Source organism: Mirounga angustirostris, unplaced genomic scaffold (assembly GCF_029215605.1).
Source record: "Mirounga angustirostris isolate CCGP_5_RB_7025 unplaced genomic scaffold, mMirAng1.0.hap1 SCAF_5, whole genome shotgun sequence".
In the NCBI taxonomy this organism is placed as follows: Eukaryota; Metazoa; Chordata; class Mammalia; order Carnivora; family Phocidae; genus Mirounga; species Mirounga angustirostris.
Window position 1 is genome coordinate 109,996,086 of NW_026991713.1, and position 19,995 is coordinate 110,016,080.

The 19,995-nt window shown below is 38.4% G+C and overlaps 1 protein-coding gene across 5 annotated transcripts in view; it reads right to left on the reverse strand.

Moving 5' to 3' along the window:
• The window catches only part of MPP7 (MAGUK p55 scaffold protein 7), a 367,939-nt gene that overhangs the window by 103,583 nt on the left and 244,361 nt on the right, over positions 1–19,995 (reverse strand). For all 5 annotated transcript variants that reach the window (XM_045874225.3, XM_064591873.1, XM_064591872.1 and 2 more), the window contains one exon: positions 8,637–8,768. In XM_045874225.3, coding sequence (XP_045730181.2) covers positions 8,637–8,768 — 132 coding nt within the window. The remainder of the gene's footprint in view (positions 1–8,636; positions 8,769–19,995) is intronic.

The window sequence follows — 19,995 nt, forward strand, 5'->3', positions numbered from 1 at the left end:
TGCTGTGGCAGGGCTATGTTTGTGATGCAGTGGTATATAGAGTAGTGCCCAGTCTGGCTGTAATGCATGGCTGCACTGAGTGGCACAAGGCTGCACTGTGGCAAAGGGATGGGCAGGGCTGTTGCCTGACCCAGCCGGGATGCACAACTGCAGTGTGGGGATTGGCAGGATTCTCAGCTGGGCACATCCCCCATCTCTAGCAGATTAGAGGAATAGTTTCCAAATGACTCCCACCCTCACCAACTTTAACAAGGTAGATAAGGTCACAAGTATGGCACCTGCCAGTGTCTCCATCCCTGGGAAAAGTTCCAAAAGTTTCCAGCCTCTCTGGCAAGCACTTTAAGATTAGTAAGTGGGTCTCCTTCACATATGGTCTAGGTGCTTTTCAAATTGGCGTTTTTGTGCTGGGTCTCTTGGTGAGTGAGTCTGCACATGAACCCTTAAGAGCAAGTTCTCCATTCCCTATAGTTCCATGGTTTTCCTGAACATAATCTCTGTTGGTTTTCAAAGTCTGGCATTTAGAGGCCTCATCTTTCTCATTCAGGATCTAAGGGTTTTCAGTGCCTGATGTGGAACACAAACCCCTCACTCAGGGAAAACTTCTGTATTTTTGAGATCCTCCTTGACTGTGATCATTGAATGTACAGTGGGTTGTTTCTGGCAAGATGGTGTCTCTGCCTCTCCTATCCATCTCAATGCTGTTCTTTTTGCCCTTTATTGTAGAGGCTCTGTTCATCCAGTTTTCTGGTCTTTTTCAAATTATTCTATATGCAGTTGTATATTTCTTGTATACATGGGAGGGATCTTCCTACACTGCCATCTTGAACCCAAGTCTCTATTTATCCAGATTTTATAGATGAGAAAGTAATCACAAATGGTTATAATTTGTCTAAGATCAGAAAATTAGTGTGTAGTAAAGTCAGGACTTATCTAAGGCAAACTCATCAGAATTGCTTATTTTTATTTTTATTTATTTTTTAAGATTTTATTTATTTATTTGACAAAAGAGACACAGCGAGAGAGGGAACACAAGCAGGGGGAGTGGGAGAGGGGGAAGCAGGATTCCCGTCGAGCAGGGACCCCAATGTGGGGCTCGATCCCAGGACCCTGGGATCATGACCTGAGCCACAGGCAGACGCTTAACATCTGAGCCACCCAGGTGCCCCAGAATTGCTTATCGTAACTTACTCAATACTGCTTACCCTATATCTTTCTATAACCTCTTATTCATAAATTTGTAAGTTCATTACCCTTGCAGTAGTTTGTCTATGATGGAGATCAACAATTTCTTCCTTTTTTGTATGTGCATGCCATATTCTCATATCAAGTGGTAAAAATGGTTTTAAGGCATTTAAGGCTATGAGAAGACTTGCAGCTGCATCCTGGGCCTCTTGAAATACTGGCTCTTTGGGAAGTCAGACACCATAAGAAATCATGATTCCTGCCAAGCTGTGAGGAAGCCCACACTAGCCAAATGGAGGTACAACCCAGAAAGAGATGCCTGATCAGCCCCCAACTTTCCAGCCATCCCAATCCAGGCATCAGTCATAGGAATGAAGTTCACAGATGACTCCAATCTTAGCCACCATCTAACTGTACATGTGAGGGACTCTAAGAACCACCTACTGAGCCTATCAACCTTTAAAACTATGAAATATAATAATATATTATTGTTTTAGCCACAAAATTTGGGGTGGTTTGTAACATAGAATTAAGTAACTGGAATAAACCTTTTTCTTCACTATGAATTTTACTATTTTTCAATGTAGGACCATTCAGTTTGTTGTGCTTACTGCTAGGCCTTTTTTTTTTTTTTTTTTAAGATTTTATTTACTTGAGACTGAGCACACAAGAAGGGGAGGGTCAGAGGGAGAGGGAGAAGCAGACTCCCTGCTGAGCAGGGAGCCTGATGTGGGACTCAATCCCAGGAGACTGGATCATGACCTGAGCCGAAGGCAGACACTTAACTGACTGGGCCACCCAGGTGCCCCTTACTGCTAGTCCTTTTGACTTATCCTGTGACTCAATGAAGTTGATGAATATTTATTGAGAACCTACTCTATGCCAGGTTCTGTTCCAAGAGCTTGTAATACAGTGGTGAAACAAACTAAGCATTTCTGTCCCCTTGTGGAGCTTACATCTAACAAGGGAGAAGGACAATAAACAAAATATGAAATAATGAGATAAACAGTGTGTTAGAAAGTGGTAAACACTATGAGTATGAGAGAGGGCTGGGTGAGAAAGATCAGGAGTGCCAGGGCAGGGAAGAAAGACAATGTAAAGACAGTGTAAAGATACACCCCAATGAGAAGATGACACTGAGTAAAGAGAGATAAAAAGGAGATGAAGGAGAGGGTGTGCGGGTCCACCACTCAGATCACGATCTCAGGGTTGTGAGATGGAGCCCTGCAAGAGGCTTTGTGCTGATCACGGAGCCTGCTTAAGATTCTCTCTTTCTCTGCCCCTCCCCTCTCCCTCTCTTAAAAAAAGAAAAAGAAAAAGAAAAAAAAAAAGATGAAGGACTTAGCTAAAGGGAAAGAATAGATGAAAACAGCACAAAGGTACTGAGATGGGGCTATGAATAGAATGATCAAGGAAGAGCAAAAAAGTCAGTGTGCCTGGAGTAAAGTAAAAAGGAAGAAGCAGTAGGAGCTGAGGTCAGATGGTTAACAGAGAGCCAGATCATGTAGATCCTCGTGAGAGCTCTGGATTTTATTTTTCAATTCTACATTGAAAAATAGTAAAATTCATAGTGAAGAAAAAGGTTTATTCCAGTTTATTCAGGGAGAACCCGAACAGCAAAAGTGCTATAATCTAACAGGCTCACTCCACTTACTGTGTTAAGGTTGAAGGAATGTAAGAGCTAAAGCAAGGAAACAAATTGGAGGTTGTTAAAATACTCCAGGGTAAAGATGAAGAAGGCTTGGATCTGACTGGCAGGAGGGGAAGTGATGAATAGTCCGGATATATTATTGGTAGAGCCTAAAGAATTCCCAATGGACTGGAAATGGGACATGAAAGAAGAAAGGTATCAAAGATTGACTCTGGTTTTTGGCTGAGCAATTAGAAAGATGGGATTGTAATCAACAAAGAGGAGGAATCCTAGAAGGGGAACGGATTTGGGGACAAAGATCAGTTTACTTTTGGACATGTCAAGACAGAGCTGTCCATTAGACATTCCAATGGAGATATCAAGTACACAGATGGACATACAAATTTGAAACTCAGAAAAAAGATCTGGAAGAGCAATAGACCTGGGAGTCACTGACACACAGATTATTTTTAAAGCCATGGGCTGGATGAAATCATTTCTCGAATGTGTAGATAAAGACGAGCACTCCCAACACTAAAGGGTTACTCTGTTACAGGAATCTTGAAACAGAGTGCTTGCTATCTGCTGATTTTACCTATCCCTGGAGGGTGAACTATGGACCCTGAGAAATAATCTCTGTTTCTACATGATACCAGCACTTGACTCTATCTTCATTTTGATCCCTTCATTCTTGAAGATTTCTATTTCCATATTGCTTTCCAAACCCCCATTATCACAATTCCTTGAGGTATTCCTAGTGGAACGTACTTGCATGAAAATAAGATCAAAACTCAATAAAACAGAGCACATTACATGTCATATTATCCAAAAGTCTACAGTCCAATGGCACAGGTGGCAAAGGCAAAATGAATTAAAATTGTATCTAATGTTTTAGTACATATTTTCTTATATATTCTGAATTTATTCTATGTGATTTTTGAGAGAGAGAGAGGGAGGGAGGGAGAGGGAGAGAGACAATCTCAAGCAGGCTCCACACTCAGCACAGAGCCCTACACAGGGCTCAGTCTCACGACCCTGAGATCATGACCTGGGCCGAAGTCAAGAGTTGGATGCTCAACCAACTGAGCCACGCAGGCATCCCATTATTCTATGTGATTTTGACAAAATATAGAATATAGAGAACTTCAGGTTAGACTGAGAAGTTAAAATTCTGCTTGAATGTGTCTGTCTTGTTACTGCTGTAAAATGGTTTATAAAAGAGGACTGCTGAGACTGAGCTATCACAATGTCCTACATAAAAACTGCATCTCCTCCAATACTGCCAATGTTCTAGGACCTTCCCCTTCAGCTGGTAGCACAGGTGATTTCAGGTTGAACCTTTTAAAGATTTTATTTTATTTATTTATTTATTTGAGACAGAGAGAATGAGAGACAGAGAGCATGAGAGGGAGGAGGGTCAGAGGGAGAAGCAGACTCCCTGCCGAGCAGGGAGCCCGATGCGGGACTCGATCCCAGGACTCCAGGATCATGACCTGAGCCGAAGGCAGTCGCTTAACCAACTGAGCCACCCAGGCGCCCCTGAACCTTTTAAATCAAAATGGTTTCAAGTATCATCTACCACACATTTGCATCAAGAACATCGGAGACATCTAAAAAAAATCTAAAAAAAAGGTTTGAGCACCACCGTTCTAAAAGAATCAAGGACAACCCATGCCAGAAACTGAAAATCGGGATTATAATCCACTCACTCACCAATAGAAAGTCATTTTCTTAAGCCTGCCTAAAAATTAATATTTATTATTCATTATTTCTGGATAAAACAGTTACAAATTATTCCATATTCACAGGAAGGGAGGATAACTCTGCTCCCTGCATCCTGACCAGTGTTTTTAAACTCTCCTTCTCTCAGTTCATTCATCATCCCTTCCCTGAAATTATCACCCCCTCACCTTTCCATGGCAAATTATCTACATGATCTGTGTTCACGGCCTCTTTTTCCTGGAAATGGTCCTCTCCTTCAACAACTGTCATCTAGAGCTCCTACCTTCTCATCATTCTGTGTAACACTGATATAATGCATGCATAATGCATAAAAACTTACAGAGCATTTCAAATACATTATACTAGTTGATATTCAAAACACTCTTGAAGAGGCATATCTCCTGACTATCTAATAAGGAGCCTCAGGCTGAGAGGCTAAGTGACTTGTTCCTATAAGGATATAGAGCAAATAAGTGACAGCATAATGCCTCCCACTTAGGTCATCTAATGCAAGCTTGGCATTTATTGCACTGCATTATAACTCAGTCTAACACACAAACTTACATTTTTTTTAAAAAAGGTTATTTATTTGAGAGAGAGTGAGTGCGTGGCAGGAGTGAGTGTGCGGGCGAGGGGCAGAAGGAGAAGGAGAGATTTCTCAAGCAAACTCCCTCCCAAGCACAGAGCCGATGTGGGGCACGATCCCAGGACCCTGAGACCATGACCTGAGCTGAAATCAAGTCAGATGCTTAACCAGCTGAGCCACCCACGTGCCCCCAAAATCACATGCTTAGGTAACACCGATAAACTAGCCCATTGATTGCTAAATCTTTTGGCCTTTCCTCCTGAATCATTTGCCGAAAATTTACTGACCATCCAATCACTAGAATTTTATTTCAGCTTGGCTTTCCTCATCTTAACTATTTGATTCTTAACCCCTTGGATTCATTCTCCTAAGGATGCCTCAGACTTAATCTTCTCCCAGTTTCTGCTTCTCCCTCCCCACCCCCTACCCCTTTGGTGGTTGTGGCTTTTTCCAATAACCTCTCCAAAATGACAAGTGACATTTGACAAATGTAAAATGACAAGCTTGTTGAAAATGACTATTTTCTACTTTTCTGACTAGTTCATTTTTTAAACTTTTTTATTCATCCAATACTCCTACTTTACAATAACTGTCAAACTAATATTCAAGACAAGTAATTCGCCTTCCCTGATTTCATATTCCAAGGTTGAAATGACATCTGAAATCTAAATACTTTTCTCAGGAATCATAACAAATAATTTGGGGGATTTCTTCATTCCATGTAGATGTTGTTTTCTATTTGAAGTTTTTATTTTTATTTTTTTCAATACAGCTCCTTGAACAAAAAAACATGCAAATTGTGGCTCACTAGGAAGACAAAGGACCAGTGACTAAAATAATTTTTTAAAGTAAGATAACTTAAAAGTCCTTGAAATTGCTTGAAATTGCCTTATACATGGAATATTAGTATAAAAAAATAAACCTAGAGTTTAAAGAAGTTAATTGCATAAATTTGGGGGGAAAAAACTTTTATTATTAATTTACTTTTAAATAATGGAGAAACAGAAAAATTTTTTCAATTCATGTAAAAACAGGCAAAAAGCAGAATAAAAATAATGGATAAAAATGCAATGGAATTAAAAATTTAATTTAAAATTAAAAATTTTAAATTTCATCATTTAAGGGGAAGTAGAAAGGAAAATGCTACCAAGTACATACAAAATTGCCAAATTATACCATGGTACAGGAATAAGAAAACTGAACAATTCCAAGAAATATTTAGGATATCCCCAGAATATACAAATGTTACAAATCTGGAAAACATTCTCATGCTTAAGAGAAATAATTTTTAAACTTATTTTAATTAATTAATTAATTAGAGGGGGGCAGAGGAAGAGAGGGAGAGAGAGAGAGAATCCCAAGCAAGCTCCACAACTCTGAGAATATGACCCCAAAATCAAAAGTTAGATACTCAACTGACGGAGCCACCCAAGCTCCTCACCCTAACAATTCAACCAATTTCTAGCCTCTTAGCACCTGCATAGCCCCACAAGCTCCATATAACCGTAGGGAAACTTGAAATTTTTATTCCCATGCATTTCCTTCTATTCTTGCTAACTGAACGTATAGTACTTCTGCCCCCCTAAATAACATCCTGGGGTATTTTGTGCTTCCCCTCCTCTTGCACTGTATATCTGAAGATCTTATTTGATCAGGAGAGGCTCAGGACTTACATGTCGCTGATGGTGGTTTAAATGTTAGCTCACCAAACCAACACACCCAAAACCTTGCCACCCCTGGGAAAACTATGACTGATCAAAGAAATGATTACTAGGGAATTACTGAACTCCTCAAGATGGCCAGCCTTTCAATTATCTAAGAGCCTGAATTTGTCAAAACAGAAAACGTATTTCTTACTGAGGGATGCACAGAAGCCACCAAGAAGGAGTCACTTTATGGCAATAGGCCTTGAGATACACCTTTCTACATCCCAACTGCATACCGTCTAGCCTTACTAAGTATGTTACCTTCATAATAAATACCAAGAGATATTTAGGTTACCAGTACAAGTTTATAACCACAGATGAAAGGCATAAATTCATAATCTACATTAAACAATCTTAGCCAAGAATACAGGGAGTCCTAGGATATCCACGGATGAGCTTCAGGGGCTCAAAAATTCCCTTATATTACATGCAAATTTATCTGTGTATTTTTCTGGGCAAGGTGTCCAATGCATTTATCAAGGTGCCAAAGTTGTCCTTAACTAAAGCAAAATATGAAAACCACCTAAAAGGTAAAAGTATAAAGACACAATATGGTATAGAAGAAAAAACTAGTATTAGAAGGTAAAAAGCCAAATCTGGACCTTAGTTCTACCCCTCATTACCTGTGATACTTAGGTAAGTTGCTTTGCTTCTTTGTACATTCATTTCCTAGTCTATAAAAATGGAAAAAGACACGTACTATGAGGATTAAATATAATGTATGTAAAGTACCTCACCTAATGCCCAGCAAATATTGCCTTATCCACTGATACTTGCTTTAAGAACACAAAAATGTCTTAAGTAGACAAAATGAGCCACAACACATTTAAAATCAACTGCTAGATGATAAAATCTATTTTTCTTCAGAACGTAGTTTCAGCAAAATATGGATATACTCTGTACTCGTATCCTATTGCTGAGACAAATGCGCCACACAAAGGTAGTGACTTAAAACAACACAAATTTATTATCTTACAGTTCTGTAAGTCGGAGGGTCAAAATGAGTGTCCTGGGGCTAAAATCAAGGTGTCAGCAGGGCTGTGTTCCTTCTGGAGGATCTAGGAGAGAATCTGATCCTTGAGCTTTTTCCAGTTTCTAGAAACTTCTGGCATTCCTTGGCTCATGGCAACATCAACCTTTGCTTTAATCATCACGTCTCCTTTTGCAACTCTGACTCCTTGCCTCCTCTTTCTACTTTAGTAAAAACCCTTGTGAAGACACTAGACCCACCATCTAAACCAGGATAATCTTCCCATCTCAAGACTCTTACCAAATCATGACAAGTCCCTTTGCTATTTAAAGTAATATCTCACAGGCTCTGAAGATTAGGACATGACATCACTGGGCATCATTCTGCCCACTGTAAATCGCTTGATGTAATCTGACATTGTATAAATTCTGGTGCTAAAATAAATGGGTACATTTACATTTTGAAATAACAGATATTTGGTAAGCTTCTCCTCATTACTTTAAAATAAATCAGCTTTCTAGAAAAACCATAAGCAATTATTTTTAGTTGCACCATTTAATCTTAAATCAGCTGTGACTGGCACATGTTATACTTTCTTTTATAAACGTCAACGTCACATCGTACAAATTATTGCTATGTATAACCAAGAGAATGCTTGTCGTTTTATTTAGCTTTTTTTTCATTTTTCTAAATATTATTTTTTAGACATGAACACTCTAAAGTTTGACAACACAGAAAAATTATGTTTCAAAGAGAGGAATAAATGGTATGTCCCCATAAGATTTGGTTTTATCATGATAGCTACTCACATCTGAGCACCAAGTGTAAACTACAACTCACCAGTGGTTCTCTATTTTTGACCAGACGAATGATTTTTACGGAGTCTTCTTCATCGTCAATATCATCAGGCATTGGCGGTAATACAGGATCGTAATTCTTCTGAGCCACAGTATCATGTACAGAGAGCAAAGCCTATCAAAGTCAACATTTGGAAAAAAATTAATCAAATATAAAATCCCAAGCACATCCAACTATAAAGAAAATCAAATCGGTGTTATAATTTTGACGTAACAATGGTGATAGGCAACTACATGAAAAGGAGGATCTTCGAAATGGGAATATGTAGGACAGGAGAAGGCGGCACTATTTAGCTGCCATCCCCATCCCCAATGCCACCAATGTAGGACAAGAATCAGCATAAAAGTCCTCTCACCTGTATATTTTCTGGTTCATCATTATAAGGGTGGCAGCTGGGGATGGGGTGGGGGTTATTACTTTTACTAGAAAATGAGGCTCTAGGTACATTGTTGATCAGCCAGTAGGAGTCTGAGAGAACTGTATTTTTCCCTTCCTCCTGTTAGCAGAAAACACACAAAAAAACTGACCAATAATGACTAATTTTCGTTCTTTTCTTGTTTTCTCACCTTTTCATTTTTTTGTGTAATAAGATAACTAATTTGTGTATAGTGAAAGTTTTTCTAGTCATGACTGGCATGGTGGTAAATCTCCACAAAACACTGTCACATTGTCATTATAGACCAATGACCAAAATAACTCTCAAACCTTGACATGTCACTACTATTTTAGGAGAGTGGGTTTTAGACTTTTAACTCATTTGTTCCCTAATCACTACCACCAGTCTGTAAATTATTCTAGCCAGAAGCCTAGAAATCACCCTTGAAACAAATCTCTTCTCCACCGTACACTCCTCAACACCCAATCCATATCCTGTTAAATCTACTTGCAAAATATATCCTAAATGTGTTGTCTTCTCTCAGCTCTAGACCAGAGGCTGGCAAATGATGCTACCTGTTTTTGTAAAGGAAATGCTCCTGTCACCCAGTCTTCATCCATGGATGTGTTGTCCATCGCTGCCATCATGCTATGAGAGCAAGATGGAGTAGGAGCAACAGACCATTTTTACAGGAAAAGTTCAGAGACATTGATGTTGTCGTGTTTTACCTGGAGAACTGTAATAGCCTCTCAATGGTCCAGCTGCATTCACCTGTGGTCTTTTTTCCAAGATATGAATATCTCACAGTTTCTTTGCCCACTATGCCTTTGAGGAACATTTAGGATGTTTTCAGTTCTTGGCTATTATAAATAGTGCTGCTATAAATATTTCTCATCTTTTAATGCGCATGCGTGCACGCATGCACACACACACACACACACACACAATTGGGGTTAAGTACAGTTGGCTGTTGAACAACTTGGGTTTGAACAGCACGAGTCCATTTGTATCCAGGTATTTTTTGAAAAATACAACAGTCTTATAAATGTATTTTCTTTTCCTAATAATTTTCTTAACATTTTCTTTTATCTCATATACTTTATTGGAAGAGCACAGTATATAATACACATAACATACAAAATATGTGTTATCAACTATTTGCTATTGGTAAGGCTTCCAGTCAACAGTTGGCTATTTGTAGTTAAGTTTTGGGGAGCCAAAAGTTATACACAAATTTCTTTCTTTTTTTTTTTAAATTATGTTTGGTTAGCCAACATATAGTACATCATTAGTTTCTGATGTAGTATTCAATGATTCATTAGTTGTGTATAACACCCAGTGCTCATCACAACAAGTGCCCTCCTTATACACAAATTTCTAACCAGGCAGGGAATCAGTGACCCTAATCCCTGCATTGTTCAAAGGTCAAGTATATTTAAGAGAGAAAAGTCTGGGTTGTGGGTTTCTAAGTATATTCAACATTACTAGATACAAGATGAACAATTTTTCAAAGTGGTTGTCCCAGTTCTACTCCTACCAACAGCTTCCGTGAGTTCTAGTTATATCCCATGATCCCCAACATTTTACATTACTAGTTTCAATCTGGCAGTGGTATCTCCTTGTGATTGAAATTTCATATTTCTTATAACCAATGATAGCTTTTTTTGGGAGATGCCTGCTGAATATCCTCACACAGTTTTCTATTCTATCTGTCTTTTTCTTATTGATATGTAAGAATTCTTTATAATATACTGGACCCAAGCCTTTGTTAGTTACATATGCCACAAATGTCGCTTTTTGTATCTGACAAGAGTTTCAGAGCAAAGGAATGAACAGCCTCAAGATGAACAAATATTTGAAGAGATAATAGCTGTAAATTTTTGACAACTGATGAGAGACTGAGTCTGAAGATTCAGGAAACCCAATATATCCATTAGGAAGCAGGAACAATAAAAAGAAATCCAAGATTAGATATATATCGTAGTGAAACTACAGAACACCAAAGACAGGAGGATCTTAAAAATATCAGAAAAAAAATATGACTGACAGCTGAGTGATTAGCCACAATGAAAACCAGAAGCCAGTTAAATACCTTTGTAAGTGCTTTAAAAAATAAATAAATAAATAACAGCCAGCCCAGAATTGTGTATTCAGCAAAAATACCATTCAGGAATAAGGATGAGAGCCAAGATGAAGTTAATAGGGATCCCACTTGAAAAAAGTAGAAAACAGAAAACTTAAAAAAACAAAAAAACAACAATCAAAAAGATGCACAATGGTTTGGGAAGACACTGGACATCAGACAATTAAGGACAGTGATCACTGAGAGACAGGAAACAAATGTGAGCCTTGTGAGGCCAGAGTTTCCTGGCCGTGTAGGGGGAGAAGGTACCCAGGCAGAACCCACTGGTCTCCGTAAGTTGAGACAACACAGTGAGGAATGCTGGGAGGTCAAGGAACTAAAGTTCTCAGGAGAGAGTATGAAAGAGAAGATGGTGAGAGGCATGGGCTCTGGAGATCTGCAAGAGGTCCCCCTTTGAGTCCTCAGCCAAAGCACATGCATACAAAAAAACTACCAGAAAGGATTAGAGCAGTGGTTATCAGCTGAGAACAATTTTACTCCCCAATAGCCATTTGACAATGTCTGGAGACATTTTGGGTTGTCACAGTGTGGAGGATGCTACTGCCATCCAGTTTGAGGCCAGGGATGCTCCTAAACATTTGACAGCATACACGGCAGTTCCCTGCCCTCCACACCCCCTCCCCCCAATAATTTTCAAGCTCCATAATGTCAATAGCTCCAAGGTTAAGAAACTATGCATTACAGGGAACAATTCCCAAAGCTCACACAGGGCAGGAATAGCTCCTGTTCCCTTCAGTCAGAGGGGAAAAGCTTGGCATTCACAAGGCACTGAGGACAGTTAACACGGGATATTGTCTTAATAGGAGGAAATACTTAATCCAAGATTAAACAATGCTAAGATCTCACCTAACAAAGCTTAAAAGCAAGCCTCTGAAGGACCAAAATATTTCCATGTAATTATATAACAGAAAAAAACCTCAAGAATATCACTATAAAAATATGAAAATATCCGGCATCAAACAAAGTAAAACTCATAATGACTGAGAGCCAATCAATTACTGACGAAAGTTATGAGGCATGTGAAGACAGAAGAAAATACTACTCATAATGAAGAACAACATAACACCATAGAACTAAACTCTGAAAATTACACAGATGACGGAATTATATAGAACCAAATCCTGAAATTAGAGACTGCAGACAAGAAAATTAAAACAATTACTATACCTGTATTCCAAATGCTTAAAAAGCTAGAGAAAACACTGAAAATGAGACTTGCCATATACAAGAAAGATTCAAATCAAACTTCTAGAGACAAAAGATACAATGTATGAAATTTTTTAAAAAGTACACTGAATGAGATTAACACTTATAGTTAAAGCAATTTATAAACTACCTAAAATGAAACAACACAAAGAGAAAATATAGTAAAAAATTACAAATGGAACATTATTGAGCTATGGGACAACTTATATACACCTAATTGGCATCTCCAAAGGAGAGGTGTTAAAAAAAATATTTGAAGAAATATGGCATAAAATATTCCAAATTTGATGGGGGGAGAAAAAGCCCCCAGGGCCAGGAAGTTCAACATATCCAAGCACAAAAAAAAAACCATAAAAAGAAATAACACCAAATTGCTTAAAACCAGGGAGAAAGAAAAAATCTTAAAATCAGCCAAAGGAAAAAAGCTTAAAAAGATAACACACATCAGAAACAATATGAGCTACAAGATAAAAGAGCAACATCTTTTAAATACTTAAAGAAAACCAGCAACCTAAAATTCTATACCCAGCAAAAATATCTTTTAATAATGAAGGGATAATAAAGACTTTTTAAAGACATAAAAAAAGTTGAAGGAATTCATCACCAGGAGACTTGCACTACAAAAAATGGTATATGGAGTTTTTCAGACAGGAAGATAGGAACAGACAGTGGATGGGATATGGATCTATAAAGAGTTGAATGAAAAACATCAGAAATATTCACTGTGGGTATCTATGATAACTATCTTGCACAGAGATAAGACTAATAGAGATCACTAATAAACATCTTTTAAAATAAAATGATTATCATAGTTGATAGACAATACTAACAGCAGCAGCTATGTATTCTTCCTCTTTAGTTTTGTATTCATTTCCATGTCTGGATTCCAAAATATATTTTTAATATTCATAGATATTGAGTTCCTAATTCTTTAATAGTTTTGCTTTACAAATATATTTGGTTAGCAACATTTTTATTTTGGACAACTAAAAGTAACTTTGTATTCTATTTGCCTGTTTTAACTGTGATGACTTTATTCTTCAATATACAGATTGTCCTTTTGAAAGGCAACACACCTAAATAAGAAAATTGTATTTCCATATGCCACAGTCACCCCAATCAGAACTGATGGGTTTACCTGTTGCTCAGAAGACTATGCAGGAAATTGAATACCAGGCCTTATAACTCATCAGGCGCACAGACTTTCACTGCTTTGGACCCCCTGGAGTCAATTCTATGTTTTAGTATCTGTCAGGTCAACAGAATTAAGTATCTAACTCATAAGAATGAGTAACACTGATTTATTCCTCCAGAAGGAAGCTTCACTTTTCCCTTTTGCATGCTTAAATGAAGTCTCATCCATTCTACATGCTCAGGCAATGAGTAATTTCTGGTAAATGCACGTTTTGGAAAGCTGAAAAATTACAACAAATCTTTTTATTTTTTGCCTTTTTAAAACCTACCAAATTTTCCCCAACTTCCTAAATTATAATACCATATTCTAGAGATGATGTCACTTCACTGTTTTATCAAAAAACGAGCCTCTGAATGATGATTCATAGATGATGATTTGCCTTTAATGTGGCCATGTGATGCCTAGGAGTGGTTCTTATTATTAATGACTCTCTTTGCTTCCCCTAGAAACAAAGTCTCTGTAGAGATCCTCATCCTTTCATCAGCTCCCCCAAAGGCCACAAACATTATTGCTCTTCTCCACTCTATCACTGCAGGAAGCTCCCACACCCTATCACATCTACTGAGGCCTTCTGCTACTCATTACCCCACTTCCTTTTTCTCACCATCTGCTGTTTCTTTGATGCTTCATTACTTTTCCTGGACTTTAAGATTTGGACAATAAGACTGGATTTTATAAACATTATTGAGTAATAAGAGTAGTTATTACTTACTGTTTGGATATGGCGACTGACTGATCAATTCACAGATTTTTAAAAAATACTAACAAACTGAGGGTTGCTGGAGTGGAGGGGGGTGGGAGGGATGGGGTGGCTGGGTGATGGACATTGGAGAGGGGATGTGCTATGGTGAGCACTGTGAATTGTGTAAGACTGGCGAATCACAGACCTGTACCCCTGAAACAAATAACACATTATATGTCAATATTTATTTATTTATTTATTTATTTATTTATTTATTTATTTGAGAGAGAGAGAGCACAAGTGAGCGTGGAGGGAGAGGGAGAGAGAATCTCAAGCAGACTCTGCACTGAGCCCAGAGCCCAAAGCAGGGCTCAGTCTACAACCCAAGAGTCAGACACTTAACTGACTGAGCCACCCAGGTGCATCTCGATTCAGAGATTTAACAACTGGATGTAATCTTTTTTTTTTTTTTTAAAGATTTTATTTATTTATTTGAGACAGAGAGAATGAGAGAGACAGAGAGCACATGAGAGGGGGGAGGGTCAGAGGGAGAAGCAGCCTCCCTGCCGAGCAGGGAGCCTGATGCGGGACTCGATCCCGGGACTCCGGGATCATGACCTGAGCCGAAGGCAGTCGCTTAACCAACTGAGCCACCCAGATGCCCTGGATGTAATCTTTAACTCTTTGACAGCCCTCAGGTGAGACAATGGTTACAAAATGACAAGCATTTCTTAACTGTTGGAGACTTGAGGGTGGCAAGATGTATACACAAAGTGTTGACATATATTCCAGTGGTGATCGATTAACAAAACTGAAAAAGAAAATTAAACAGGGCTTCTGAGGACATAGGGGGAAAGGACCTTCTCATGCACACCTGCGGGCACTGCACACTGAGAGGACCTGTCCAGATTGTTGCAAAGGACAAGTTGGCAATCACTATCAAAATTTTAACTGTACAGATATTTTAACCAGCAACTATTGACCCAATAAAATTCTGAAATATGCAAGAGATAATGCATTACAGTGCTATTTAAAAAGCAAAGTTATCTAACTTATCTCTTAGAGGTGGACAATTACATTGCTCCGAAAACAAGTCCACAAAATATCAAAATGTTAAAAATCGGGAGCCTGGGTGGTTCAGTTGGTTGAGTGACTGCCTTCGGCTCAGGTCATGATCCTGGAGTCCCGGGATCGAGTCCCGCATCGGGCTCCCTGCTCAGCGAGGAGCCTGCTTCTCCCTCTGACCCTCCCCCTTCTCATGTGCTCTCTCTCATTCTCGCTCTCTCAAATAAATAATCTTTAAAAAAAAAAAGTTAAAAATCCCCAAAACAAAACAAAAATAGTGCATTCTATTTATAATGAAAAAAATGTAGGTGCGCCTGGGTGGCGAAGTTGGTTAAGCGTCCAATTCTTGATTTCAGCTCAGGTCATGATCTCAGGGTTGTGGGATAAAGCCCCGAGTTGGGCTTTATCAGTAGGGAGTCTGCTTGAGATTCTCTCTCTCCCTCCCCCTTCTGCCCCCTCACTCTCCCTCAAGTAATTTTTTTTTTTTTTGAGAGAGAGAGAGAGAGAGAGAGAGAGAGAGCACAAGCAGGGGGAGGGGAGAGGAAGAGGCACGAGCCCAACACGGAGCTCAATCCCAGGACCCTGGGACCATGACCCAAGCCGAAGGCAGATGCCTAACCGACTAAGCCACCCAGGTGCCCCTAAATAAATAAATCTTAAAAGAAAAAATGTATAGGTAATATTTCTGTATGCAAAAAGGAAAAATAATGCAGCCAATGAACAGTAGTTGTCCCTAAAAGGTATATGAACACACACTTCACAGACAAAATAGAAAGTCATTAAACATATGGGATGATGTTCATCTTCACAGAGCAATGAAGATAGGAACTTCTACTTTCTCCATAGTTTGAATTAAAAATACAATTATGCATTATCAAAAAAATGTCCTGTTTACTTTCAAAAGTCTTTATCAAGTCCCTTTGTAAAAAGTAAAATTAAAGTCAAAGTAATAAATTATCACTTTATTAAAGACAAATGTAGACTGTTTATAAAATTATTCCTTCTAACCACATTCATGGATTTTCTCTTTTACTTTTCCTATGTGTGTCTGTCTGTTTATCTGTTCCTGAGATTGTGAGTGTTTCTTCTCCATCCCATGATTATGGTTCAATTTTTTATACTCAAATCTTTCATTTATTTGGAATTCATTGTATATTACATATAATATGCATTATATTTGGTTATATTATTTTTTCCCAATAAGTAACCACTTGTGCCAATACCATGTATTGAAGCTCTGTCCAGTTCCACCCATCCCCCACTCCATCCATCCCTCACAGCCTTCACTAAGGCCATAATCATGTTTCACCTGAATTACTTCCACAGGCTTCCAGCTGGCCTTACTCCATTCAGCACCCACTCCTCCCACCCTACCACCACCCCACCATTCCAAGAATCTGTATGCTAGAGCAACTGTGTCACTTGCCTATTTAAATCCTTTCAATGACTTTCCACTGCTCTTAGGATGAAATCCAAACTTTGTAATATGCTCACAATAAGGGGGGCCCTACAATTTATCCTCTAAAGAAGGAAACAACTGAAATGGAAAGGAGGCTATTAATAATCATGCTGGAACTACAGGCATAAACCAGACTGTTCTTGGGCAAACCAGACGTACATGGCCCCCCTACTCAAAAGATCCCCTGTCCAGCTCTGAACTCCTGCCCCCTCCTCTTCCACAAGCTACTGTTCAACCACACTGAACTTATTTTCATCCTCAAACTGGACAAGTTATTCTCTTTAAGGGGATTCACATACTATTCACCTTATTTAAAATACCTATTTTCAGAGGCGCCTGGGTGTCTCAGTCGGTTAAGCATCTGACTCTTGATTTTGGCTCAGGTCACAATCTCAGGGTTGTGAGATCAAGCCCCAAATTCAGCTCACTGCTCAGTGGGAGTCTGCTTGAGATTCTCTCTCTCCTGCCCCTCCCCCCACCCTCTCTCTCCCTAAAATAAATACATCTTTAAAAAAAAATCTATTTTCACATCCCCTCAACTCATCTCTCCTATTCCTTCTTTTGGTTACCTCAAACTCAATCGTCAGGGCTCAATTTATATGCCACTTCCTCTGGCAAGTTTTCTTCAACCCTTCCCCCACTCCCTCCTCCCTCCCCAAATTTAGATTTAGCATTCCTCCTCTGATTTCCATGGTGTTGTTTTTTTTTTAAGATTTTATCTATTTATTTGAGAGAGAGAGAGAGCGTGAACTAGGGGAGGGGCAGAGAGAGAGGAATAGAGAGAATCCCAAGCAGGCTCCATGCCCACCACCCCAAGATCATGACCTGAGCTGAAACCAAGATTCAGACATTTAACCAACTGAGCCACCCAGGCGCTCCCTCCACAGTATTTCATGTGTTCTTTCACCCTGTATTTCTCCCGTCAGCTTCATTAACCTTCACGAATCTTCTGCAAGTTGTATCTACAGGGCCCGGCACATAGTAGGCACTGGACACTTGAGAACGAATGAAGATCTGACTCTAGTGACACAAATAACCAGAGAAAGTTTTAAAACTTTTCAAAAAGGAATCAGCAGGTCTGTAGGATACAAGTATCATCCTTCTCATAGTGGCTATGTATTTGGCTGTATAGATCTGTGTGTGTTTACAAAAATCATTATTACTTTGGAGGTGCAGGTTTCTTTTCACTACTGTGAACTAAATATTTTAAATGAAACAGCCCTCTTTAACAAGCAAATAATTACTTCCCTTCTCCACTAAAAGTTAAAAAACAGTATTCAAATTAACACCCTGGAGTAATGCTTTTCATATTTAAACTGTCAGTTCAACTTATAATTCATGTATACCTGTCATATTCTGCTATACCTTGCTTCTGCTTTTAAAAAAAAAAAAAAGGAAAGCAAATATTTTCGTTTACTAAATGACTTCTTAAAGTAATTACCTAAAAAAAGTGAAATTCAAATTGATGGTAGTTAATGTAATTGATTTCAAGGAAAGCAATGTTAAATGTTAGGTCATAAAGGGAAGAAAGATTCTTCCCCCGCCCCAGGGCTGGCTAACTAGAAACGGTCACTGCCAACTGAGACATCTTGCGTCTGCAATCCTACCCACTTCCCACACATCACTTCCTGAAAATACATCTTTCATGCTGACGTCTCACCTATTCTCTTATCACATGGCTATATAAACATAAAAAATTTAAAAAGTATTCGTCTAAAATATTTTCACCGTAACAAAGTTCCAGGATTTAATTATAAGGTTGTATCCAATGGTGCTGAATACCATCTAAAATTATAACCTCCCTCTCGAGCCAAATACCAGTTTCCATCCAGTATAATCTCTTCTTTATTAGCTATTCCATTCCAAACACTCTTGAAAAGAATACCAAAATCATGTTGTTGTTTTTTGTCAGGAACATTCTTCTTCAATTTCTAATACTCAAACCAAGATAGCACTCTCAACGAGGAGTTTAACAAGTTGCTCACAGCTAACCTCACCATTCTTTGGCTCATATTAACTTTGCATGTGTACTCTGAGACCAAATGAAGACATTTCAGAACCTTCTCTACCTATGAATCTCTTACTCTGAGATTTGTCTTTTACCTTTCTACATACTTTGTCTTTAATTTCAAGGAACTATTTTGCTCTAAGCTGATCCCTATTCTTTTAGAACTAAAATTCAACCAATCTCCTCTGTACCAGTATAAGTCAATTACTCTAAATTACTAATTATAATCCACTTATTCTTGACAGCATTTACTTTACTTCTAAGGATTAGGAATTATAGCTTGTATATGTTTTCATCTCATCTTTTATTTAATACTATCTTTTCTGACCATTAATTTAAGACTATTATAGCAAAGGAGATTTTTCAAGGAAGGCAGAAATCAATTTTTGCACCAAGGCAGAAATATTCATCCGACAGCCTACATATGCTTCATAGAAATCATCATAAGATAACTGATCATTTTGGGGCACCTGGGTGGCTCAGTCAGTTGAGCATCCAACTCTTGGTTTCAGTTCAGGTCATGATCTCAGGGTTGTGAGATCGAGCCCCATGTTGGACTCCACACTCAGCAGGGAGTCTGCTTGAGATTCTCCCTCTCCCTCTGCCCCTCCCTCCCACTTGCACTCTCTCAAATAAATCTTAAAAAAAAAAAAAAGATAACTGATCATTTTAATTACATAATCTACATGTAATTCTGACTCATGGATAATACTTCACATGTAATTGCAGCAGTATCAAGTCCAAAATGTACAGGTTATAGGATATAGTGCATTAATGACCTTAGAATTAACAGGAAATTTTTTAAATGACTTCTGTTGACCAAGCACCTTTGGAGGAAAGATAAATGATATACCTGGAAGAAAAATGGCAAGGGAAGGAGCAAAATAGGTGAAGAAGATTAAGAGATACAATCTTCCGGTTATAAAATAAATAAGACACAGGAATGTAATATACCACAAAGAAAATATAGTCTATAATATTGTAACAACTTTGTACGGCGACAGATAGTAACTAGACTAATTGTGGTGACCATTTTGTAATGTATATAAATATCAGATCACTATGTTGTACATCTGAAACTAATACAATATTGTTATGTCAACTATTCTTCAATAAAAAAATGGCAAGGAGAATTGGAATCTGTCTACTGGTATTTTACTAGTATTTTACACTGGGAAACTGCTCTTCTCTGTAAAATAGTAATATA